The sequence below is a fragment of the Nerophis ophidion genome, linkage group LG06 (genome assembly GCF_033978795.1).
Source record: "Nerophis ophidion isolate RoL-2023_Sa linkage group LG06, RoL_Noph_v1.0, whole genome shotgun sequence".
NCBI classification, from domain to species: domain Eukaryota; kingdom Metazoa; phylum Chordata; class Actinopteri; order Syngnathiformes; family Syngnathidae; genus Nerophis; species Nerophis ophidion.
In genome coordinates this window covers 30,993,776-31,008,965 of record NC_084616.1, presented here as the reverse complement: position 1 = coordinate 31,008,965, position 15,190 = coordinate 30,993,776, and the positions used below count along the sequence as shown (strand labels likewise).

Sequence of the window (15,190 nt, the reverse complement as noted above, 5' to 3'; positions counted from 1 at the left end):
GGACAGGATTAGTTAACTCCCCATTCAGCTTTAGCAAGATTGGATTAGATTTGGGAGGGGGGTTGAGACAGGTTGGAGGACAGGCCGATTGGCCAATGGCCGTAAATAGAGGGAAGTATTAAGAGCACTCGCTCCCTGCCATTGGTGCACCAGCAGCAGAGCTACTGCTTTTCCCATCTGCCTCCTGCATCTCAAGGATAATCTCTTGGAATACCTCCACAGATGTTTACAAACGAGCACACAAACACAATTGTTGGTTTTCCATTTAGGGTTTTTCCATAGATTTAAAAGCTCAGAAGTTTACAGAATGAGATCAGGTGGCTTTTATTTGACTCACTACATAGTGTTCAACATTTAAGTATGTTACTTTTTAAACACATTTTTGAGTGACGAAAATTGCGCTTTCACACGCTCAAAACTCTCAGCGTTAAAATAATGTGTATCATTTTCAGTTCTTGTTTTATGTGTATGTGGCTGTTTGTTGGCAAACAATGGGATTAAAAATAAGCAAGAGGCCAGGTTCTCCACAAGGGATGCTGTTATGCATATGCACAAAAACAGCAAGTTCAAATATTGCAAATTGGGTCAATTTGGTTGGGCTCAACAATAATAATCAATCTGATGTGAATTAAAGCCACATTGAAAGATGCACTGGTGGTAAAATCACAGTAGTTTCCCTCAAAGACCAGCTTTAATGTACTGCATGTCACCATATCAATGTGTCATGTGAAACGGTTGTAAATTTGCAGTATATCAGACTTAAAAACAAAAAAAACCTCGTTGAATGAGCTTTCAAATATTTTATGACAGAACAAAAGGTGAGAACATACAATGCAATTTGTGGAACTTTTATAACTGGAAACATTACCTGTATATTAGACGGTAGAAAAATATAAATTCTATTGATTTGAGAAAAATCAATGATAATGTCTACAATATGTTCCATTACATATAATCCAGTGCGCAGATTGACATGTCAACACATTGATGAGAAACATGAAGTGTTATTGAGAAATGTAGCAGTTACATCTTTACTTTTTAAGGGTATTAAGAGTCAGTGTGTGAAATGAAGGAGGCCACATTGTACAGGAAGCGAGCATACCAGTGCACGCGGGACGTCTGATGACTGAGTCTCTCGTCCACATCCTCACTTCCAATAGGACAGTCACTCGTATAGTAAGCTGCTGTGACCAAAGTGCTGCTGTGAAGTGAAGTTGTGTTAGTGCAACTTGTCTGCTTTTGTTTTGTGCTTTCCCCCCACAGTAGGTACTCCAACGAGAACAGGAGTCTCAGAGGTCCAAACGCCCAGTGTGCAAGTGCATGGTCTTCCACCAGTGCATAGCTAGAGACCAGCACTCCGTCAACAAACAAAGTTCCATATTCGGTCAAAGGTGCGTATACCCCCGTAGTCTCTTGTACTGAAATGGAACTGATGCGAGAATGATGGAATCGACCGTCTTCTCGATGGGTCAGAACACAGTCATGGGTTCTGACTCTGCTGGCAAACCGAGCTTTGTACATACTGGTGTCAAGTGTGCAGTCAGGGTCTAAGAAGACCAGGTGATGTGGAGTGACGGCCAATCTATGGTCGTCTTCTGTCTCCAAAGACAGGAAAATGGACCGGGCTTGTGGATCCCGATGCAGAAACAACAAGATCGGGCAAAATACAATTTTGCCTGTCGCAGACATGGCCATGACTTTGTCTCCAGTAGTCAGTGATGATAAGGTCTTTTGCCCGCCTCCAGCAACAGTCACCCGGGCCCAGCCGGGGAAACAGCCTCCTTTTTCCACAGCAACAGAGTGATCTGCCGAAAGACATAAAGTACCATACTGGGAAAACTTTTGAGGCCAGCTTTTCCACACATTTGACATCAGAGCACTCGCATCACATGTTGGCACTGAATTTAACGTTATCATTGTAGAAAAAGATATATTGAAAAGGAAACATCTATTGGCATTTTGTAAAAAAGACTTCACACCAAAACAATGACATTCAGCTGAAGGTGGACAAAAATAACATTGAAAGTGAAAACCAGGAAATTGAAATAGAAAGACAACAGCACTGAAAAAAAATTGAACATAAAGAAAAAATCTGAAAACTGGCTTTAAAGGGGAACTGCACATTTTGGGGGGAATTTTGCATGTAGTTCACAATCCTTATGAGAGACAAGAACACATATGTATTTTTTAATGCATTCTAACTCGTAAATAAACATTAATTAAAGTCTGCCTCCAATGGAGCCAACGGGAACCATGACGTCATTGCATCTATTTCGACCATAAACTCAAAAATTGCCAATAGTATTAAAATTACATTTTGTGACCTGAACACTAACCAAGTATTAGCGATATTGTACCCCACCTTCCACCCGATTGTAGCTGAGATAGGCTCCTGCGACCCCGAAGGTAATAAGCGGTAGGAAATGAATGGATGGATGGATGGATAGCGATATTGTTATTAAAAGCGCTAACGCTAAGGACCTATTTTTAGCAGTGCATCGATCAGAGAGAGGCAACTTCCTTATGCTGCTGTATTGACATTATCAGCTGATTTGCTGCTTGCTTGCCTCGGAGCTTGTGAAAGTTTATTCGCGATTATAAATTATGCCTTTCACCTTGATAGTAAACTAGTGTGGACATAATCTGAGTTGTAGGTACACTTTAACAGCCCATCTTAGACAGGAATGAGAAAAGAGATCCAAAAATATGCTTAGTTCCAGCGCCCTTTGCCAGGATTATGAGTATGGTATATTTAGTTATTTAACTAAATGAGAATATATCAACATTCTAACAGTCTGCATCCCAGTGAGAGCAGACATTGCACAGAAAGTGATGTTTTATTATGTTTGATTGTTCTCATGAAGTCTGCAGTGAGTAAAAATCAATGATGTCAATGAAGGAAAAAGCGAACGTAGCAATGCATTTTTTTTAATTAATCCACCGCCGTATGCTTAAAATATGCAAAATACGTAAACATTACATGTCATTATGAATATACCTGTTTCTACATAACATATATACTTACAGCCTATTATATTCAAAAGTTTTTTTTTCAAGTATTTTACTGGCAGAATCAGGGCTGTCTTTCCCATTAGGCAAACCAGGCGGCCAACCGGGCTGCCATCCATTGCAAAATGTAATAAAATAATACAAACTAATAATGATACAAATTTGTAAATAAAAATGTATGTATAATGCACACACTGTACACTTGATTGGAACATTTCTTTGAAAAGCTGTAAAGCAGAAAATCCAGAAATGCACGACGAATGAAGAAGTCGGTAACCCAAACTTAAACTGTATTCATTGTAAGCTCAGCTAATGGCTCATTAGGCTGCAATGTAAGCTATTATTTAAGTGAAATAATGGCTGCTATTTGCGATGATTTTGAATTCTTGATGCAATCAGAAAATATTTACAGCCGCGACAGGCTCATGGAGAGGCTGCTACAGAGGAGGAGGTGGTACTGTGTTCGCCTGAGCCTTGCCATGAAGAAATCATTAAAATATGATTGCAGGATAATTTATTTGCATCATCTGTGTTTTATTTATCAATAAATACAAGAAAAGTGTAATATGTGTATCATATTATAAAAAAGTACTGTAAAATTACAATGCATGCATTGATGACATTTTGTGCCATTTTGTGTTTAACACTACAGCATCTATTCAGAAAGTGAGAGACATACTCAACATGTAAATCCAAGTGTTTGTTATTTGTAAAAGACTGTAGTAAAAATCTTTTTTCAATTAAAAAGTATACATCACAATTTGTATATACTTAATTGTAATACTTTGTACATCTAAATCAGTGGTTCTCAACCTTTTTCAGTGATGTACCCCCTGAGAACATGTTTTTAATTCAAGTGCCCCCTAATCAGAGCAAAGCATTTTGGTTTGAAAAAAAAGAGATAAAAAAGTAAAATATAGCACTATGTCATCAGTTTCTGATTTATTAAATTGCATAACAATGCAAAAATATTTCTCATCTGTAGTGGTCTTTCTTGAATTATTTGGAAAAAAAGATATAAAAATAACTAAAAACTTGTTGAAAAAAACCAAAGTGACTAAATTATAAAGAAATATTTCTACACATAGAAGTAATCACCAACATAAAGTGCCCTCTTTGGGGATTGTAACAGAAATCCATCTGGATTCATGAACTTAATTGTAAACATTTATTCACAAAAAAAGAAATCTTTAACATCAATATTTATAAAACATGTCCACAAAAAATCAAGCTGTCAACACTGAATATTGCATTGTTGTATTTTTTTTTAACAGTTTATGAACTTACATTCATATTTTGTTGAAGTGTTATTGAATACATATATTTATAAAGGATATTTGAATTGTAGCTATTTTTAGAATATTTTAAAAATATCTCACATACCCCTTGGAATACCTTCAAGTACTCCCAGGGGTACGCATACGCCCATTTGAGAACCACTGATCTAAATCAATATCAGACAAACACAATCAATTTCAAACAATCTCAAGCCATTCGGGCCTATTCATCTGAAATAGTTTACTTAGCTGCATTAAAATTAGTGATTGAATGTATTTTGATTACTAATAACATCATTCTGCAAGACAAAATAACAGATTCTAATAAAGGATATTAGCCTACATGCTCATAAATTTGCTTTCAGTGTTGTTATATGAACCTTTTAGCTATACTAAAATATATACTTACAGTATACTGTACATATAATATTGGTTGCACCCTATCATTATTAGTCCAATCCTTTTTGTACCACTTGTCCCTCTCGGATTTGCGGGGATGCTGGAGCCTATCCCAATTGCACTCAGACGGAAGGCAGTGTACACTCTGGACAAGTCGCCACCTTATCACAGGACCAACACAGACAGACAGACAACATTCACTCTCACATTCACACACTAGGACCAATTTAGTGTTGCCAATCAACTTATCCCCAGGTGCATGTCTTTGGAAGTGGGAGGAAGCCGGAGTACCCAGACGGAACCCACGCAGTCACGGGGAGAACATGCCAACTCCACACAGAAAGATCTTGAGCCTGGAGATCCAATCCAGGACTTTTGTATTGTGAGGCACATGCACTAACCCCTGTTCCACTGTACTGCCCCCCCCCCCATCATTATATTATACTGCCTACATACTCCGATATAGAATTACAGTATATCATTATTTATACTCTTTATAATTACAGCGCACTGTGAACACCCAAAACAGAGTCAAAATTTAAAATGTTTGTCTTGTAATCCAACTAAAATTATCATTATCAATACATCTACATTTCAAAGTGAAGTGAATTACTGTATATTTATGTAGAGCTTTTCTCTAGTGGCTCAAAGCGCTTTACATTGAGAAACCCAATATCTAAGTTACATTTGTTAAAAGTGTGGGTGACCCTGGGAGCAGGGGGTAAAGTGTCTTGCCCAAGGACACAACAGCAGTCAACCCTCAAGTTGCTGGCACGGCCACTCTACCAACCGAGCTATACCGCCCCCCAAGTTGTTCTGTGTTTGTGTTTTATTTTGTTTCAGGATAATGAAGCAGTAGCAGCAAACTCAATGTTAAAATCCAACAACCTGAAGACACATCCTTAGTTTCAACCGATGACTGTGAATCTATCAAAGCTACCCCATTGATCCTGCTGATTGGCCACACCATTTGACTGATACACTAGGAACTGAATTACTTAGTCGAAGACCTTAGGAGGTAAACTCAGATGTCACATTCCCCCACAGCCATTTAGTGAATGGAGATAAAATTAAGAGAATTTGCAGGATTACCCCAATTCCCCCCATGCCATTTGCTCTACATTTGTAGGTGTGATAATTTTATTTTCAGGTAAAATTATTTAAATGTCTTATTTTTTTCTTAAGATTGTATTTTTGTCTTGACATATCAAATAAATAACTACTAACTGGGTAATGTTACACTCTTTTCTCTGGGGATGGGGGTGTAAACTTTTCTCAGAGGGTGGGCGGGAATTCAGGCTCGCTAAATGTAATGTATTTCCTGGTTATAATGCATAAAAAAAGAAAAACAGATGTGTTCTTGTCCTGCGATGAGGTGGCGACTTGTCCAGGGTGTACACTGCCTTCCAACCGATTGTAGGGGCGGAATGGCGTAGTGGGTAGAGCGGACGTGCCAGAAACCTGAGGGTTGCAGGTTCGCTTCCCACCTATTGACATCCAAATCGCTGCCGTTGTGTCCTTGGGCAGGACACTTCACCCTAGCCCCCGGTGCCACTCACACTGGTGAATGAATGATAGGTGGTGGTCGGAGGGGCCGTAGGCGGAAACTGGCCGCCACGCTTCCGTCGGTCTACCCCAGGGCATCTGTGGCTACTGATGTAGCTTACCACCACCAGTGTGAATGAATGATGGGTTCACCCTTCTCTGTGAGCACTTTGAGTATCTTACAATAGAAAAGCACGATATAAATCTAATCCATTATTATTATTATTATTAGATAGGCACCAGCGACCCCAAAGGGAATAAGCGGTAGAAAATGGATGGATGTGTTCTTGTCTTGCATAATGATTGCAAATGACAGTTCCCCTTTAAGGAACACAAGAAAATCCCAATGAAATACATTTGTATGTCTGTGTTGTATTTTCAAGCTCAGTAAAACCTTTCAGTGTCAATACATATTTTTCTAGAATGACAAAATGCACTTTCGCAGTGCCATTAATGGCAGTGCTACGGCGCCATGAAATAAAAGTTTTGGCAAGGACATTAACTTGGCTTTTTATTCCTTTTAAGTTTTAGAAGAACATGCTTCTGCAAGACTCACATTAAGTGTGACTTAATCCCATATCTGCTGCACAAAAAGTCAGCTACTGTTTGTTAACTACTATAGTACCAGTGCCAGTAGTGCAATGTTGTGTTCTTTGGAGTGCTTTTTGCCTTAGTGAAGTAGCTTTTGTTGTACTTGTGGGATTTAACACAAAAGTTGACTTTGTCATGTATTGTCTTAGAAAATTAACTTTTTTTCATATTACTCTAATATAAAGACTGGGAAATGGTTATCCATGGTTACTATAGAATCGAATAAAACAGCAACATATATTTTTCACAGAACTGTATATTTTATCCTCCCTTTGCTCATGCATGACATATTTCAGATTTTTTAAAGCACAATGTTTTGGTCCAAATTTGTAATTTTTTTTTTAGCGAAAAAGGCTAAATAAACTAAAAATATAAATTCTTCTGAAATATTGTCCACAAAATGTCAATTATGACCACTGGTTGGCTCAGCCCCAGGCAGCATTACTAATATATTGCAGTGATTCTCAAAATGTGGTATGCGTACCATTAGTGGTTTTGCAGGCTCCATCGAGTGGTACGCCAGAGAAGTCTGTAAATATGAACTGAATATGGCGTAAAATTGATGAGGATGTTTCTGTATTGTGTGTAATGTTACATTGGCCAAAAATATTTACGATAATTGTCAACTAAAACCTCTGCTTTGTTTTCAATGAATACTTAGTCCCACTACGCTACTGTATTTACATGTTGGTCAATATGTTGGTATGCGGCGAGCTAAGCGTTTTCTCAGATGGTGCTCAGTGAAAAAGTTCAAGAACCACTGGTATATTGGATTAAAGGTTGTAAAGGGGACTGCAGGGTGTTGTTAAACTTAGGGCTCTCATGTTGCTAAACGTATTTAGAAGGTTGTAAACAGCTTTTATATGCTGCAGCTATGGAAATATTTGATTTATAATTAACAATTCTTACTTTGGTGAAATTGATTTATTGCGGTCGTGTCTAGAACTAAGTACGGTAATAGTGATAAACAAGGGACAGGCACTTATGACATGAGGCGTTATCTTACCAGCTTTTACAGAGCAGTGGATGTGATATTTGGACTCGTAGTGGACCCAATCAAAGCCCGCCTCCACAGCCAGCTGGGCGAGCAGTCCGTACTTGTCTGTTTCTCTGTCGTCGGTAGTGATGTCCACTGCCCGGCCTTCATAGTGCAGAGATCCGGGAGGGTGGTGACCATCCTCGTCCCAGGCCTCTGTCACCCGTAGGTGCACCCCTGGCCACTGGTTCATTACGGCTATGGCCAGCTTGTTCAAACATTCCTTACACCGCTAAAACAAGAGTCAAACACAAGGGGAGTTATTTCAGAGCCAAACCAATATAAGTAGTACAAGTTTGTTTTGGGGGCTGCTGAGATTCCCTTCAGCAAGGCACTGCACCCACTAACTTGCAACTATTTACGTGACCTTGATTCCCTCCACATGTTCATAGAAGCTCATGAGTGTTCATATGTATTTTTGCAGCTGTATAGAATGCAGGTTGAATATTTTCATCCAGTCCACAACTTAAAGGGTGTTATTACTATTGTACACTAGAGGGCACTAAGTTTGTCCGTAATTGTGAAGTGTCAAAATGAGGTGTTACAGACATACTGATTGCCTCTAAAATGAAGCTAGTATGACAAATATAGTACTTTATGTTGTATGATGCTCTTTTGTAAGAATAAAACCTAATATAAGTAAAACATTCGTATTTCAATGCATTAAATATATCGGTTACTTCAAAAAATATATACATATATGTGACATGTCCATTAATACTGTATGTCAGGGATATTCAACTAAGGGCCCGGTGGCTAAATCCAATCCAGGGACTGACACCATACCATCCCCTGAGTTCAGTTCAAAACTAAAATTTTAACAGAAAATTCCTAAAAAATACTAAACTGCTCTTATTGTATAGAGCAGTCTTTCTCAAATGGTGGGGCGGGCCCCCCTGGGGAAGGTGTGGTGCAATGCCAGGGGGGATGCTTATGACCTCGGGGAACCTGCTTTTTTTCATGAGAGAATATGAATATGCGTCTGCGATGAGGTGGCGACATGTCTAGGGTGTACCCCGCCTTCCGCCCGATTTTAGCTGGGACAGGCACCAGCGCCCCCCGCGATCCCAAAGGGAATAAGCGGTAGAAATGGATGGATGGATGAATATGGGTTTGTAGCACTTGGCTTCACTGTAATCATGGTGGAAGATGAGGAAAGGCTGGTGTGTAATTTCCTTTCATGTTAATAAACTTTTGATTTGATTGAAACTTTTATTAGTAGATTGCACAGTACAGTACATATATTTCGTACAATGGACCACTAAATGGCAACAACGGAAAAGTTTTTCAACTTGTTTAAGTCGGGGTCCACGTTAATCAATTCATGGTAACCTACAATGTTTTATGCAGGGATATAGTTATAACAATATTGTAGACAAATATAGTTACAGTATAGAGACATAAAATAATTGAGAAGCACTGGTATAGAGGAACTTGGACCACTGTAAACACATTTTTAGATCCTTGTTTTGACATTTTAACCCGGCGAGCAACCATAGGCTACTGGAGTTCAAACTTGTGATTTACAAAGCTGAGGAGTTCCTCAAGACTCCCTTTTAAGTCCTCTCTTTGTTGGCAGTTCCTTTTTGATTGGAATGTGATCTATTTAAAAAAAAAAAAAATGGTGTCGACGTAGCACTTCAGATGCAGTCACTAGTCATTTTTTCAACTTCTTCAATTATACTAGGTGTTCCTCAAGGTTCTATCTTAGGTCTTCATTTGTGCTATTCAACAGGTGGCCAGCGAGTTCCGTTTAAAAATCTTGTGAGGGACTCACATTTTTGCAGCAGATTTTTAAAAACACTGTACACTGTAAACTTGAATGCTTAAAAAAATTAATTACAATAAATAGTGTAAACTTAAAAAGTTGTTAAAAGTTTTCTTAATTAAAAATGTTCTTTAAACTTGTTATTTTTCATCAATATGAACTTGTTTGCAGATTTTTTAACTGCTACTTAAAATAATTAACTCACAGTTACTTAAAACTCAGTGGATTAAACATAATTTTGTCTTATTTTGAAAGAACAAATCATTAAATCCTGCAATGAGGTGGCGACTTGTCCAGGGTGTACCCCGCCTTCCGCCCGAATGCAGCTGAGATAGGCTCCAGCGACCCCCCCGCGACACTAAAAGGGACAAGCAGTAGGAAATGGATGAATGGAAATCATTCAATCGAATCAACAATAAATTAAGAATGAATCAATTACATTATAGATGTGCATTGTTATTATACTTTGTGTGTGTATGTATATATAAATTATTACATGCACGTGAGCTCGCACGCACGCGCACGCACACATACACACAGAGAGAAAGTGCTTTTATTTTGTAGCATTACCGTGCACTTCCTCTTCAGGCAGCAGACACAAGGAGGAACATTTTTGAGTTGGCCTAATTGGTCATTTTAATTCAATCATAATTTAAAAGTACATTAAACATAAACTTGAGGTGGTGACTTGTCCACGGTGTCCCAAGCCTTCCGCCTGATTGCAGCTGAGATAGGCTCCAGCACCCCCCGTGACCCCGAAAAGGGTAGAAAATGAATAGATGGATGATGGATTTAACATAAACTACTCAAATATTTGAATTTATGTGCTCACAAAATATGTGGCAACTGATTACCTCACTTTTTTCTAGTTCTGCTTACGGTACTTATTCGGGTTTACAGTGTAGATTGTTTTCACAAAGATGATCTTTGACTAGCGTTTTTGCAGATGGTCCTTAAAAACAGCAGACCGCTCCTGTGACTCTGACAAAACAAATACACCAAAATCAAATGTCCACTTAGAGGACGCTGGTTCTCCATAATATACTGTACAAAATATGAATAATAACGAAGAAGTCCAGTCTTTAGCTTTCTTGAAATGTGGCCCCAAAATTATTTTGTTGAATATCCCTGCTGTTTGTGAAACCCTAACAACAATAAGATTTTTATGTATGTTTCTTGTTGCACTCCCACAGTATGATATTTGGTTGAGATTGAGAAGATTACGTAGACTGCATCTCTTATGCATCTTTTTGAGAATTCCATGAAGAATTCCTGAATGAAGAGAACATGAATATGAAATGACTCCAGATTTAGATTACAGTGTATGGCATGTTTAAACCCCACTCAAGCAGAAATGTCAGACATTTGTTATCATTTATTAACAGGGTGAAGTTAAGTGCAATGTGCGAGTCCATTTCACACTTCGCTGCTCTCAAATGTGACCCTGGGGAATTTGATTACACTATTTCAACACTGTGTTCATTCATAATTCTTTGTTTGTGCTGCTACATACTTTCGTAGAAGCTGGTTTCAACCTTCCTCAAACAATCGGGATATTAGAAGGGGAAAAAAAGCTACTGTAGCCAGTTTGGTGCATTCCTTTGCTTCTTTTTGTCAGGGTGATAGAATAATCAAGGCCATTCACTGCCTGTGCCTGACCCATGAGACATTTGATGAGAATTGTGACTCTTTAGTACTCCCGTGGGTTGTAACCCTCACAAAATAGTGCACTGCACAGGAAATGATGGACGAAGTGACGCAGTCATCAGTCGGGATGCTGAGGCCTGTAAAGGTTTAGTACAGGCATATTCAACTTAAATGTTCTTGGGGCCACATTTCCAGAAAACTAAGGACCCTTCACTATTAGTCTTATATTTGTATATTCAGCAGTATAAGCTTTCAGGAGATAGTTATCAATGTATTTTGTTAGAGTTATGAGCGCTCTGCTGTTTTTAAAGACCTTCTGCAAAAAATGCTAGTTAAAACTAAGGACCCTTCACAATTAGTCTTTATTTGTAGTATAAGCTTTCAGGAGGAATTTATCAATTTATTTTGTTAGAGTTATGAGCGCTCTGCTGTTTTTAAAGACCTTCTGCCAAAAAAGCTAGTTAAAGAGCCTATCTATGACAGCATTAAAGTGTTTTTAGGAATTTGGTCCAAAAATGTGAGCCTCTCACCATTTTTTTTTTTTAATTGAACTCGCGGGCCACCAGTTTAAGAGCGAATGAAAATGGAACCTTGAGAAATACCACTTGTATAACTAAAGAAGTTGAACAATTGATTACTGACTGCATCTGAAGTGAACAAACTACATCAACACCTTAGTTTCATAGATCACATTACAAAAAAAATGTGAAACTTCTAAAAAATAGAGGACTTAAAGGGCTGCCTTAAAGGGAGCCTCGGTTATGTAAATCACAAGTTTGGACCACACTATTCTATGTACAAGGTTAAAATGCCAATGCAAGGATCTGCCAATGTGTTCACAGTGGTCCTCCATAGTTTTTTGGGGAATTTAGAAATTTGCTGCAAAAATGTTTGTCTCCTAAGTTTTTAACTGAACTCGAAGCCTGGTATGGTGTCATTCCCGGGCTGAATTTGTATTTCATGTTTGCAAGCTGGGTTAAAATGTCAATGCAAGGATCTGTCAATGCAAGGATCTGCCAATGCGTTCACAGTGGTCGTCCATTGTTTTTATGAATTTAGAAATTGGCTGCAAAAATTTTTGTCTCCCAAGTTTTTAACTAAACTCGAAGGCTGGTATGGTGTCATTCCCGGGGCCGAACTTGGTCCCCGGGCCGCCAGTTGAATAGACCCAGTTCAGTATCTAATGAGAAATGTGGGAAAACGCTGTGGAATAAAGAAAGGAGAAGGCAGATGGGAAAATGTATTGGCATGCACTGTGGAATGTGACAGCAAAAGGGTGAGAACGAGATGGCCAGAAAGCAAACTAGATACATTTTCCCTCCCAATGCCATTGAAGAGAGGCGTTTCATTGTCACAACTACAATAAGTGGCTTTTCCAACGGTGCCATTACTTCAGCAGGCGGGAATTTCGTATAGGCGACCTCTCTCTGAGTGACACACAATGAGCTTCTTTCACATCTGGGCAAAAGAGGGGCACATGCAGTCAAAAGTGGGCATTAGAAGGGCACACATGTACACAACCGTCGTCATTCATCAACCGCGATGGGAAGGATAACAGATTTATAGCCTGGAAATCAAAGAAAGTCACAGCAGTGCATGTATGGGATTTGAATAGCAACTCTTTATGGCGATGAGGTGATTCCGCATACACCTTTCATGGCAGTACTCCTAATAACAAAGGTTAAAGATTAAAAGGAGCAGACGGGAAAGTCAACCTCTCAAGAGGCAGTGTTGAATTACCTCCTCATGGTTTTATCTTAAGAAAAGGGAGGGGAAATTGGGTTTAAACTTATACTCTGTTGTGTTTGTGTTAGGAGCCCAGCAAAGGCATGCAATGAATGAGGTGATTTATTAGATTACGAGTATCCCTCTTACATACCTTTGTCATGAAGCGGTCGGCATTGGTGTTCTCTTCGTCTTTGAACACAATATCGGGGTTGTAGTTGCACACTAATTCATTGAAGCGCTCCGAGTTCCGCGTGATCTTGCCCTCTACCCTCCCGCTGGCCCCCAGATTGTTCTCGGAGAAATTGGGGAAGAACTGCTTGTAGTGCATGGCCGTCAGTTTTCTGGGCCTGGACCGGACGCCGTACCCGGGCCCTGGTCCGCATCCCTCCACCAGACACAGGCAGGTCCACAAGGCCAGCAGGCCGAGCTGAGAGCTCCGGGCCTGGCCGGGCTGCTTCATTGGGGAGGCTTGGGTGACATGTAGGATTTGGTCACAGCTTGATCCATTCCAAGTAACCGAGACCTTGACCATGAGAAATCACTTGCTGTTAGGACATAATGCTCCTTTGAAGTATAGGCTCTAAAATGGTTAAACTAAGACTTGTTTCTGTCCTAAGATTCCACTCATGGGCGCCACATGTGCAGTTAAAGTCATCTTCATTTTCTACCTGTCACAATTGGCGCTCCTCTCCAAGTCACCGCTAATCCACATGCACACACCATAAAGTCCAACAGTCAGGCTATCATCCTCCTGTTTTCCTTCTCCTCCTCTTCGTCTTCTTCTTCCAGCGTCCCTTGTCGACTTGAAGCGTTCCTGGCCACCTTTCACCAGCCATTGGGTCTTATTAGTCAGTAGCAGATTGCCCTCCCTTCCTTTCTGCGCGCTCCCACTGCGCCAGCACACGCCTCCAATTCAACCTTTGAAAGGACATATGATTAGTCTACTCGTGTTAACACAATGACACCCCCGCCGCCCACACCATCCTCTTTTTACCGCATATCAGACTGTCAGACGACTTCTGCCAGACAAATGCTCTTTTGGGTGTGATATTGAAAGAAGAGATTAAAACCAATATTGAAAAATAACAATAGCAAGTACATTTGTTATGTCAACAAAACAAATTTGCTACAGTCTTTTGCTCCTTCATGTGTCATTTACAAACACAAGTCTGACTGTTAGGTCAAATGTTGAAGACAAAAACATCAATGTTATTAATAGACAAACATGAAAGCAAAGGTTATGCAGAAAAGACAAGTGTTCAGCCTTGACACCCCTAAAAGTGTTCCTTACTTCCTGTGTTGGAGGAACCTAAGGTGGCCCCGAGACCTCTCCTTCGAAAACAACACATTATTTTTATCCATCTCAGAACAATAGCTGGCAAAGTCATTAAATGTGTCTGATAATGCTGTAACAAAAAAAGGAAGAAAGAGAGAGAGAGAGAGAGCAGAGGAATAAATTGCAGTTCCAGAGGACTGACATACACGGAAGCTCGGAGGTCAGATCTTGCACACTGTGCTATCTCTGGGAATACTGGAACAACCCTGGAGGACTCCTATGCATCACTGCTTTAAAGTAATTGTGCGGTCTTGGTCAAAAGTTTACATACACTTGCAATGAACATAATGTCCTTGCTGTCTTGAGTTTCCAATAATTTCTACAACTTTTATTTTTTTGTGATAGAGTGATTGGAGCACATACTTGTTGGTCATAAAAAACATTCATGAAGTTTTGGTTCTTTTATGAATTTATTATGGGTCTACTAAAAATGTGACCAAATCTACTGGGTCAAAAGTATACATACAGCAATGTTAATATTTGGTTACATGTCCTTTGGCAAGTTTCACTGCAATAAGGCACTTTTGGTAGCCATCCACAAGCTTCTGGTTGAATTTTTGACCACTCCTCTTGACAAAATTGGTGCAGTTCAGGTAAATGTGTTGGTTTTCTGATATGGACTCTTTTCTTCAGCATTGTCCACACGTTTAAGTTAGGACATTGGGAAGGCCATTCTTAAACATTAATTGTAGCCTGATTTAGCCATTCCTTTACCACTTTTGACGTCTGTTTGGGGTCATTGTCCTGTTGGAACACCCAACTGTGGAAGACCCAACCTCCGGGTTGTCCTGAAGAATTTGGACGTAATCCTCCTCTTTCATTGTCCCATTTACTCTCTATAAAGCACCAGTTCC

General features: G+C 39.5%; 1 protein-coding gene across 2 annotated transcripts; it reads right to left on the bottom strand.

The window, feature by feature from the left end:
• Positions 1-834: 834 nt before the first annotated feature.
• Positions 835-13,904, bottom strand: dhh (desert hedgehog signaling molecule). 2 transcript variants are annotated; one of them, XM_061903359.1, is made up of 4 exons: positions 13,669-13,904; positions 13,152-13,523; positions 7,828-8,089; positions 835-1,805 (listed from the first exon to the last, which is right to left on the bottom strand). In XM_061903359.1, exons 2-4 carry the CDS (start codon positions 13,458-13,460, stop codon positions 1,048-1,050), a joined length of 1,329 nt encoding a protein of 442 aa, XP_061759343.1. In that variant the 5' UTR covers positions 13,461-13,523; positions 13,669-13,904; the 3' UTR covers positions 835-1,047. The 2 variants fall into 2 exon arrangements, with proteins under 2 accessions (XP_061759343.1, XP_061759342.1); XM_061903358.1 differs by having other exon boundaries at positions 13,152-13,904.
• Positions 13,905-15,190: the final 1,286 nt, after the last annotated feature.

Coding starts and splice junctions, on each gene's coding strand:
- dhh (XM_061903358.1), bottom strand. CDS start 13,532: ATGGTCAAGGTCTCGGTTACTTGGAATGGATCAAGCTGTGACCAAATC. Junction 8,090..13,151: donor CCGACCGCTTCATGACAAAG/GTATGTAAGAGG, acceptor CTCTTGTTTTAG/CGGTGTAAGGAATGTTTGAA. Junction 1,806..7,827: donor CCACTGCTCTGTAAAAGCTG/GTAAGATAACGC, acceptor GTCTTTCGGCAG/ATCACTCTGTTGCTGTGGAA.